Genomic DNA, 11,552 nt, shown 5'->3' with positions numbered 1-11,552 from the left:
AAGCTAACTCATATATTATTTAAGGTAATCATCTCTTCATAATTTACAATAAAAATAAAAGGAATGCTTATATTTTATATAATTGAATACACAAGGAGATTTTATCTCAAAAGATTTTTTTTTTGATAGTAAAGTTTTCCCTTATGGTAAGAATTCTGTGATCATGTTACCCAAGTAATATAGAGACGGAAACGAGACAATTTTCACTCTTTCTCTCTCTCAACTGAACACCAATAGTTTTCTGGTTAGTTGAGAATGCGGACACTCTTGGGGGGATAGGAGATACTTACCAGTGAGCTGCTATGAATCAATGAAATCACCTGGGCAGAGGACATCGCTAGGACTCCTGCATTTCTCTTAATATCCACTGATAATGGTCTGAAAGTGAAGATCTTTTATATCAAAATTCTGGAAATTTCTCACCCATATCTTAAGTGTGTACCTGGGCTGAGAGCCCCTTAATCAGCTCAAAAAAGTAAAATAAAAGTTACATCATAATTTACAAAATTATTTTGACTAGTGACTTTGTTTCCAGTTGATTCACATAATTGGAGACATTACATGTCATTTTATATCATTAAAAATACTTAAGTACAGCTTTCCTGGAGTTTGGGCCGAGTTAAAAGCTTTTCGTTTGGGGCCCATTAAAATTTCTGCTTTTCCAGTGGTTCTAATACAAGCTTTTTTTGGACTCGCTCACAGGTTGCCTTGATTTGTACCGATCTATGTTTGGCTTTTCCTCAGATTTATTCGATCTGCAGCAGACTTGAACAGCAGATTTTGTATAGCTCTGCTAATGTGATGGGATGTTTTGAGGAGGTTTAGAGCATTTCGAGCAAACCACTGTAATCTAAGCTGGGAAAAAGGGAAGGAATATTCTAAAGGCATTGCTGCCCTATCCCAGTCCCAAGAGCCAGTCAAAGAGACTCGGGGTCCCCTCCTTCTGCTCCTCATGCATTTTGCAGTACTGAACAACCGCGTGAAAGATGTCTCCCACTTTCCAAGACTTCTGCTGAACCAGCCGCACGACATCTAGAAACTAAAATAAAGCACAGAATTAGGACTCATGTATCACAGATGAGCCTCAAAGTTATCTCATTCAACCCTTTTTCCAAAGCCAATAGCTCTCCGGGCTATTTTTTTAAATCTCTTGTGACAAGGGACTATTTTCCAGGACAGTCTATTTTCTTTTTAGACAATTCCGATTGTTAGAGAGTTTTTTCAAGTGAACTGGATTTTTCTTCTTCACAGCAGCTGCCTTCCATTGATTGTGGGAAAATAAATGGGATTCTTCTTTCAAGAGTCTATCTTTTGGATATTTCAAGAGTTTCCCCAGGTCTGAGCTGGACTCTCTGTGACAGGACTGTATAGCATAGCTCCCAGGACCTTCTATCTGTCTTACAAATAATCTTTCATTGGATGCATACATTTAGGCCAAGTAAATCAAGTGCTGACCTCTTGGGTACAGTCACTTATTGGCTCCCCACTCTGTCTTGAATAGTCCTCTCCCCCAGCATCACATTTCAAGAGACATTGGTTTTCCATTGTAAAAGGAAAAGGAAAGATTGGGGCATCAGAGAAAAGGGCAGAAAGGCTAGGATGTCTTTGCACGATTTGATTAATCAGACTTTTCCAGCGCTTACTTTCCCAGCTCTTACTGGAAGTCTAGAAGGTAGGAGTTACCAGTAGAGAAGGCTTGAACATCAAGTTTCTGAGATCTCACTGAGAGAGGCTCATAGGTTGGTGACTTCTTTTCAAGATTTCCATCAAGGGGCCTTAAGCTAGACCCATCCCTTGAGGGTGTCGCCTCTCCCTTAACATGTCTTTTTTTTTTTTTTAATTTTTTTTTCAACGTTTATTTATTTTTGGGACAGAGAGAGACAGAGCATGAACGGGGGAGGGGCAGAGAGAGAGGGAGACACAGAATCGGAAACAGGCTCCAGGCTCCGAGCCATCAGCCCAGAGCCTGACGCGGGGCTCGAACTCACAGACCGCGAGATCGTGACCTGGCTGAAGTCGGACGCTTAACCGACTGCGCCACCCAGGCGCCCCTCCCTTAACATGTCTTATAAAGATGTAGCCAACATGAAATACACAGAAATATAAAATTAGCCTCAGTTCCTTCTTTTGCTTCCTGTAGACTCTGGCTCACTGGGCTACCATTTCATTCCCAACTTTTATCTCGGAGTCATTGCTCTAAGAGACAAAGCTCTGGAGCAGATGCCAATATTTGCCAAACCCTTCCCAGGAGGCTGTTGGCCCCAGACCTTTCTGGAAGCCCAATTACTAGATTCTTTCCATCTATTTAGGACTTGCTGAAGTAGGATCTGCCACTGTGGTGATGAGCACAGGATGATGCTGACCGATGCCCCACCAGCTAGCCACTCTGCCAGTAGTTTGTGGAATAGTCACAGGCCAGAATCTGTTTCATGGTTTCTAAATACAATCTGATATCTCAATAAATCAGCTTTAAAAATGGTCTGGCACGACTAAATATAGACTATTCTTGAGGCTGTGATGACTTAACCTCAGACATCAAGACCTTGAAACATCTGTGGGGCTGATGGACAAGAAGGTCTACACTCTTTTCTTCCTTCACTAAAAGGAATTTCTAAATAAAAATGCAGCTAATATTGTGAAGAGGCCAGAAAAGGACATTCCCAGTTTGTTGCTATAGCCTTTTAAAACCACGTTCAGGGGGCGCCTGGGTGGCTCAGTCGGTTGGGCGTCTGACTTCAGCTCAGGTCATGATCCCACAGTCCGTGAGTTCGAGCCCCGCATCAGGCTCTGTGCTGAGAGCTCAGAGCCTGGAGCCTGCTTGGGTTTCTGTGTCTCCCTCTCTCTCTGCCCCTCCCCGGCTCGCACTCTTGTCTCTCTCAAAAATAAATAAACACTAAGTCCACATTCAGGTTAGCAGTTGGCCCTAGATCTTTCATTGTTCCTGTCCATGTTATTGCTTTGGTAATTTTAGAATCAGCTTTAGGGTGTCCGGGAGCTGAGTTTTTCATTCCAATGCAGTGACAAACAAAAATCAAACATTTTCACTTCCTGCCACTTCACAGTCCATAACAATCAGGTTCCCTTCCTACATATCACAGTGGGCATTTCCTTGAGCAAATATTTTGTCTTAGGAAACTAAAATGGCTTATATCCTGTGATGGTGTCATTGACAGACTCACTTGAAGAGGGGTATTGCGTAGAGGGCTTTTATATTCTCAGGTGCATTTGCTAAATTAGATCAATGGTTTACAAAATTATATGGTAGAGTCTATGGGAGTTGTTGCGAACTGTGAGATTTAAAAAAAAAACAGTCAACTTAGATTTCTGAAAGCAACTACCTTCTCTTGCTCCAAGGCAGAATTCCATTTTATGAAGTACAAGTGAGTTCGTTTCTATAACCACTCCTGCAATTACGGCCTGTACAGTCGTGATTATCAGCCTTGTCTGTGGCCTAGAACCACCAGGGACCTTTAGAAAACTCCAATGTCTGAGCTTCATCCCAAGAGGAGATTCTGATTTAATTGGCCAGAGCATCTGGGTCTGTAAATCTCCCCAGGTAATTCTAGTGCACACTAAGTTAGAGAACCATGACGAAAGTATTCAGTTCAAGCCGATTTCTTATGTTTATAAGTGAAGAAACTTAGTATCTATTATGCATTAATGTTGGCATTCTCCATCAAATTCATATATTGAAGTCCCAAACCCAAAAGTGATGGTATTGGGAGGCAGGGCCTTTGGGTGACAATTAGGTTTAGATGAGGTCATGAGGACAGGACTCCTATGGTAAGATTTATTCTCCTATAAGAAAGGGAAGAGAGACACCAGAGCTCGTTCTCTACCATATGGGAACATAGGAAGGGAGAGGGCTGTCACCAGGAATGGAATCTGCTGGTACCTTGATGTTGCAATTCCCAGCCTCCAGAACGGTGAGCAATACATTTTTGGTTTAAGCCACTCAGTCTATGGCATTTTGTTCAGGTAGTCTGAGCTGACTAAAACAGTATATAAATCTTCCTTATTTTTCCTTCTTTTTTCTTACTGCCTTCTACCATTTTGCAAGTAGAATGGAATGAGTAATTACAGGCAAGGTCACTTCTTTTATGACCCTCGCTTTCTTAGGAAGGCATGCATATACCTTTTTCCTCTGGTTTTTTTTTTTTTTTATCACCTCCAAGAAAAAGAAGTAATTCTCAAATGCATAAAAATGAGAAAGGCACTGATTTACAGTGAGGCCAGGCATCAGGCCACTGTAGCTCACAAGAGCTTGTTGGATTTAGAAAAGGAGCTAGAGAGCAATGATATTTTGGATCCAGAAGGAAAAATAATTGGCCAGTGTATGTCATTTGTTAAAAAAAAAAAAACAATTGGTGTCATGATTTTTTTACATCTTAAATTAAGTAGATTAAATTTAACTGATGTCAATCATTGTGAATTACATTTACAAAGTGTTTTAGATCTTTAGGCATTAGGATTCTCAGCAAATTTGCCCTGGAATTTAAGATAGTTAAAATCCAACTCAAATTCTGTCATTCTTTCAGGCTATTTCTTATGGGAGGGGGTCTCGAACTTTGGTCCTCATCAAAATGGCTTCACTTGAGGGACATTGTTAAAAATGTATACTTCTGGGCCCCATTGAAAGTGATCAGGGCTAAGAAACGACCTAAGAAGATGAATTGTAAGCAAGTGTCCCAGATAGTTCTGTGCACGTGGCTCATAGATTTCTCTTTATAACCTGAGTCTCCCCTGGATGACACTCACCCTACTCTGGGTCCCTCCTGACCTAGAATGGAAATTCCATGAGGGTAGGGAATTTTGTGTCCTTTGTTCCTTATATTCCCAGAGCCAAGAACAGTGCCTGGTATGTTGTACATGCTCAATGAACAGTTGATGAATGTTCCGAGTGCACAACTTTCAAGTGAACATGGCATTTTAATGAGTAGAGAAAATGCCATGAAAGAGAAAGCTTGAAATGAAAGTGTCACTTTTCAGAAAGGAGTGACACTACACTGGCCACCAAAAGTGTTTGGCATTTGCCTTTTGAGTTGAAACGAGGCTGAAATTCATTATAAGCTGACTTTAAGTGCCCCTTGATTCCAAGGTCAATGGTGGGAAACGTGAGCTGCTTCGGTATTCACTCATGATATCGTCTCCCCTTTAGTTTATGCCCTTTAGCTTCAGGCTGGGGCACTGAGTGGGAAACACACAAGTGGGAAAATTGTTAACTAAATTCATTTTTTTAAAAAAAATCAGAATTCACACAAATGGTGGCTTGAAGGGTAGATCTGTGAATGATATCTAACACTCTAGCGATGGTGGGAAAAATGACATTTCTGAACTTAACAGAGATGTTTCTTTAACCCTTTCCAAGCTGAGGAGGAGCAGTGCTACCCTTGTGTGACACAGCCCCATGGGAGGCCACAATCTCTCTTCCGCACTACTGGAAAATAGCTACTTCACCAATGAAAAAAACAGTCAGAATCAGCACTTGAGTGTTCAAGTGCAGCACTGATAAAAGCAAGGATATAAAAATTTTGTGTAAGGGTTTGCTTTATTTAACCAGTTTGGTCTCAAACAACAAACAGTGCCCATTTATGGAAAAGCCACTCTGCAGAGAACCTTAACTGACTCTGAAAAAAATGAGAATATTTAGTTCCTAAAATTACAATCCTTAGAAATAAGCTCCTTGATCTGATGCTAAATTGCATGGGTAAAACATTACTTAATGTTTTTCTTGATAACACTCGTGGAGTGTTTATTTTCTCAGAAAAATAGCTATGACCAAAGACAGGCATCCCCTCTGAGAATTGAAAATTGGTGAGGATAAAGAAATGTCAAGTCAGGGCCTGATTTACATAATCAAGTTACTAATCAAGTTAGTGATACACCCCTTGTCCTTTCACCTAATGGGGATTTATGAGGCACGTATTCACATAGAGTCCTGTGTTATTTCTTCAAAATGGTGGATTGGATAAAAAGCTACTTTCTTAGGAGACCATCTGAAAATGGAGCTAGCAATGCTCTGGAGATGAAGTTGGGAACCAGCCAGTCCTTCATTTTTCCAGGAATTTGAGGACGTCATTTGCCTGAGGAAGTTCTTGTTCCCCTCCCCATGGCAGGGAGTCTTTGGGATGGTGTACAGAAAGAGGGAGGGGTCCAATGAGGGGGGTTCTTTTGCTCCACTCTTTGCACTGGGCAGGCTAAAAGGTAAGATGGAAGGAGACCCTATTAAGTAGTGAACTACTCATCTCCTTGCCGACAGAGGTATGACAAAATTCAGACGGCACAGAATGGTCGAAAGTCCTGGACATGAAGAAAAATATAAATTACTGGCTGGAGAGAGAGGCTGATGTGGGAGGGGCCAGTATAAATTAGGTCTCTGCAGTTTTTCCAGTGGCCAATCCCATTGGCTGGTGATACAGAAATGGGGAAGCTGTTCTAATTTCCATGTACATGGGCAAGATGATCGAGGATCTTTCATTTCAAGCTGCTAGATTCTGACAGTGAGAATTAAAATGCAATTACACATTAAAGAGAAAATCCAGATTGTAACTCCAAGATCATTTAGCTTGAGAGAGACACACTATTGAGAGGTTTCCAGGACTAGGCTGAGCCACCTTTACCATCCTTTCTCATGGGCCAGCCTCTCTAAATCCTGACTTGTCCATTAAAAAGCGACAGTAATAGCCATTTGGCTCTTCTCCCAGGGTTGTTGAGAAACAAGCTTAATGAATACGTGGAGGTACTTTGGGACAATAAGACATTCAAAAATGCACCGTGGCAGTGATCAGCAGGATTGTAAAACGGCTCCCAAGATTTCTGCCCTAATCCTCAGTACGTAGGATGAGATAATTACGCCCTTATTATGTTATTGTACATGGCGAAAGAGATTCTTTAGTTGATTTTGAGTTAATCAAAAGGGAGACTATCAGGTGAACCTAACCTACTTGCACAAGCCCTTTCAAAGCAGAGAGTTTTCTCTGGTGGCAGAAGTAAGGGACTGACTGCTTGAGAACATGAAAGGGTCCACATGACAAGGAATGCTGCAGCTTCTAGAGGTGGTCCCGCAAAGAAACAGGGTGTCAGTCCCACGGCCACGAGGACCTGAATTAGGACAACAACCTGAAAACCCTTGGAAGCTTGTTTTTCCCCACAGCGTTCAGGCAAGCGCTCAATCAGGCTGCCATCTTGCTTTCTGCCTTGCAAGTCCCTAAGCACAGAGCCGAGTAGAATTTACCCAAACTTCCGGCAACAGAGCTGGGAATCATTGTTCTAAGCTAGTAAATTTGTGGCAGTTGATGACACAGCACTAGAAAACGAATAGAGCAACATTATTATTAATGTGAACATTTGCAGAAGGGGCGTACTTTTAAATTGCGGGCAAATCGAACTTGAAGACATTGGCAGATGAATTTGTGCGTCAGTCTTAATCATTGAGATTCTACAGCAGTTAGTGGGCAGTCTCAAAGATAGGGAGTTAGAGTGACAGTTGCTATTAATGTTGAGGTTGGCAAAGGATCTATTCCCTGACTTTATACTGCTGGTAGGTGGAGAATGATCATGAGAAAGCCTGTCTAATGGAAACCTGTTCAGTAGGGACTTAAACATGCTTCTTCTTGACATCATGCCACAGTCTGTTTTAAATATCAATGTGGCCTCACTTTAGTTTCTTATATATATCAGGTCTTTCCCTTGTACCCTTTATTTAAATGAGTGTTATGAGGAGGTTGGTTCCAGAGCAAGGAACCATCAAAACAGAGCAAACAAACCAAGGAACAATCAAAAAGCCAGAGTCTGGAAGAGTTCCCAGCTCCTCAATTCACTTTCTCACTGCCACCAACGAGCCGAGACAAACTGAGGGTCAAAGAAACAGTTATTGTGATTTTATGCAGGTGGAAGCTTTCAAAGTTCTAGCCACAATTTTAAGGTGAAAAGTCAAGAGCAAATCATTCAAAATTTAAGTGAGTTGACTGGGAAGTTACTGAGTTTCCAGCAGTGACAAAACCACAAAGCTTTTTTCACATCCAAACACACGACATGGTACCTTTTCGATTCTGTTTTCCTGAGATTTCTTAAAGTAGATGGTGGGGATCCCGAGTTCAGAGGCTGCTATCCACTGCAGAGTGGCTCGAAGCTCAGCGTCAGGGCACTCTGGCTCCAGGTCAAAGTTGATCACCAGCAGGCTCCCCTGGGGGCTGGCCGCTCCCACCTGCACTCCAGAGGCGCCTTCTGAACACAGACAAAACCTCAGTCTTACGATGCTTTCCACGGGGAGATCACAGGCAAATTGTGTGTCAAAATTATGGGAATGTGGCTTACCCTCTACGTTTTCTGACTGTCCTTTAAGAGTCTCCTTTTCTTCTACTAATTCACTTTGGGAGAAAACAACAGTATATGGTTGGTAATGTTTAGAAAGGGTAAGCTGCAAATGGATGATGAGGCAATGGGTCGTATCGATCTACAAGCTTCTGAAATTCGTTCTAGATCCATTGTTTTCGTAGAGTGGAGTAATACTGGGGAAATATCAATGTGGCTCTTATGTAGGATTATTGGGGGTCTGCAATCAATACCCTGGCCCTAAAAAAGAGGCCAGATTAAATGCGTAGTTTTAGTGGGGATAATTGGCGGGGGAGACCGGAAGAAATGCATCCATCTATTCTCCTCAACTTCCCTTCCACAAACCTTCACCAGTTTGAACAGTCAAGGAAATATCTTGTAGGCCACTAGATCTGATTTGGGGATGTATCCTTCTTCTGTATTTGACTTGTTATTTAAAGGTCCCTATATTTCCATCCTGATACGATGATTTTTTCCCTAAACTATGGTACCAACAAATCTGCATTTTAGTCTGAAATAAGGGATAAAACAACCAATGGGCTGCAGAAATTGAGTTGTACAATGAAATATCTCAATTAAAATTGAAAATTTTCTTTTTCTTTCTAGCAGAAGGATGAAGGAGGCTGGAGGTGATAAAGAACTAGAGATAAAACCAAAGTATTTCATTAAAGTCATGGTCAATGTTTGAGGTGTTTTCATACAGCAAGTACTTGTTAGGAAGCCTTGATATAATGGTAGGATTCAGTAAGTGCTTCCAATGAGAGCATATAGCTCAACAGTTGAAAGGAGGTGGCCATCTTGCAAAGACTGTGGTTGTCTTATATTTTTGTACAGTCTAGCAATTAGACTATAGCAGCTCCTAAAAATGTGTGTTTTTATGAGACAGTATTCTCTCTTATATTTTCTATTCCTGCTAAGATTTGCTGGCTGTAAATCCCACTGTATTCCTGATATTGAGAGAAAGTTTGGGTGTTCTGCCATGCTTACAGAATTACTTCTAGAAGCACGGCCAGTTTCCCAAGGGTCTAGATTCTCTTCTACGTCTCTGCAAGTGATCTAAGTGAAATATGATAAGACAGTTTCTGCTATCGTGGAGTGGCCAGACACGGATATGGGTAGTGGTTATTTTGGTTTTCCCTGAGTGCATATAATCTGTGGGGTCCTAGGCTCAAACCCTAGGGAAAGATGGAAAAGGGTAGCTAAACAAATGCTTCCTGAAAGAGAAAAAATAAATTTAACCCAAAGTGATATTTTGTTTGTTTGTTTTTATTTGGGTCCTACCTTAAAAAAACAAAGCAAACCCAAGCTAACGTGTGTGTTCATCTCTACTTGTGACTAATGGCTCTATGAAACAAAGGGTGCACGGCGACCGTCAATCGCTGAAGCATACTCCCACAGGCCAGACACCTGATTACATAGTGAAGCAAAAATGATTTAGCTATAGAGAGCAACTGAGAAAGGAGATCAGGGAGCACTGTTAGTCTTGTAGTTCATTTTTATTTTTCTCAGATTTCAGAAAACTCCAAATAGTAAGCTAAGTCATAATGGTCAAAAATAGATTTCAATTCATTTACTTTTCCAGAATAATCACAAATTCTGGATGCAGTCCTGATCTCGCATTGTCCTTTTTGGCACTGTAATTTACGTTACACATGTGCTTCTCTAAGTGCTATTTTCCCTTGGTCTTTTAGACCTTTTAGAAGGGTCCCAAGGTCGTGGGGAGCAGAGTCACTGCATGGCAATGGCCTGTCTCCATTGTAGCACCGCTTGGTATTAGACCCATTTAGTAGTGATTATCCCAGGTTTCTACGAGTAAAGGAAAAGCCGTTCATGTTACATTCTATTGAACAATAGTCTCTGTTGGTTGGCATGGCATGATCTAAAAGGATTTCTCCTTCTCTGTGTCCAATTAAGTAAAATGACATCTCTTTCTGATTGTACGGATAAGCTTTTTGTGAAATGATTTTATCAGAGGGGACAGATTTGAAATCCAGAAGACAGTGGTAGGGCAGGGTAGGACCCGTGGTGGTCCTACCAGTGGTGGTAGGGTAAGACTATTCTAGGCTCTAGGCTCTATTCTAGGCCAGTGACATGGAACCACAGCAGCGTGGACATGATGATTCAGTGGTTGGGCACGATCTCAATGACCAAAATGGATTGCCAGATGGAGTTAGGGTAGCGGTCTCACAATCACTGCATCTCGGTGGCTACTTACTTAATCATGGGAGAAGATGGCATGCTTTCCTGATAAATGTCCAGGTCCACAGTGCCAAGACTGCTAGTGGCACTACTGTTGCCATTGCTGACAAAGCAAAAGTTTACATATTAATGCCTGTCTCCACCACCTGGCCACATCGCTGACACTGACGTTCCGCCATTTTTTTCTAAGAGGTCCTTCTTTGGTCCCCGGGAGAATATTGTTTTGGGGACCCCTACATTAAGATTTTTTTCTGGACAGATTAGGGGGAAACGACACAAAAGACGTTTTTGGCCCAGGCCAATCATCATCATCGTCATCGTCATCTTTGAATTTCTGTAGTGGTGTCATGCCTGATGGGCTACACCTAGTGGGTGACAACCTCCAGACTTTTATTTTCCTCATTCTAGGTGTAGTGAGGATGTTTATATGGCAGCAAGAAACTCCTCGGTGTTCCCATGGAGACCAAGATACTTCTGAGAATGCTGGCTGGGGAAGGTACCAGAATGTTCATCTGCCTGCTTGTTGACTTCTGACAGAAACCAGGGGACACGCGTTCTCCCTTTGCCTGTCACGGGATTTTTCTGAGGGGCGTTCCACAGAATATGCGCCTGGATCACTGTTTAACTATGGCACTGCAGAACTTACAAATATGAAATTAGGCAATGCCAAAGTTTAATCAGCTCCTTTGTTGTAAAATCGTTGGGAAGCAATACCTGATACCTTATGTATCGAGGAGTAGGAGGGCTGATGTATCATTTCATGGGTTACGCAATCAACATATGGTCTAGTTACTAGCTTGGAATTTATTTGCTGAAACACAGTTGACTTGAGCCAATTTTTTTTTAGGCTGTGTCTGTACTTGCAAAATGGAATGCATCCAATTTTAGCAAGCTCACCGAGTTTCCTCATACTCCCACTATTTCCCAGTGACATCTCTTCCAAGTCAGGTTTTCAAAGGGTGAGTGCTGGTGTGTCATATAATGGGGCAGTCTTCCTCGGGAGGACCGTGACTAACACA

At 41.8% G+C, this 11,552-nt stretch overlaps 1 protein-coding gene across 1 annotated transcript in view; it reads right to left on the bottom strand.

Annotated features, from left to right (window-relative positions):
- Positions 1–603: 603 nt before the first annotated feature.
- Positions 604–11,552, bottom strand: part of SPHKAP (SPHK1 interactor, AKAP domain containing) — a 129,133-nt gene continuing 118,184 nt past the window's right edge. Inside the window, exons 10-13 of the mRNA XM_047872109.1 lie at positions 10,550–10,636; positions 8,317–8,369; positions 8,042–8,226; positions 604–1,039 (exon numbers count right to left, since the gene is read on the bottom strand). Of these exons, the coding sequence (XP_047728065.1) occupies positions 896–1,039; positions 8,042–8,226; positions 8,317–8,369; positions 10,550–10,636 (469 nt within the window). The 3' untranslated portion in view covers positions 604–895. The remainder of the gene's footprint in view (positions 1,040–8,041; positions 8,227–8,316; positions 8,370–10,549; positions 10,637–11,552) is intronic.

The sequence above is a fragment of the Prionailurus viverrinus genome, chromosome C1 (genome assembly GCF_022837055.1).
Source record: "Prionailurus viverrinus isolate Anna chromosome C1, UM_Priviv_1.0, whole genome shotgun sequence".
In the NCBI taxonomy this organism is placed as follows: Eukaryota; Metazoa; Chordata; class Mammalia; order Carnivora; family Felidae; genus Prionailurus; species Prionailurus viverrinus.
This window is presented reverse-complemented; position numbering and strand designations above follow the sequence as displayed.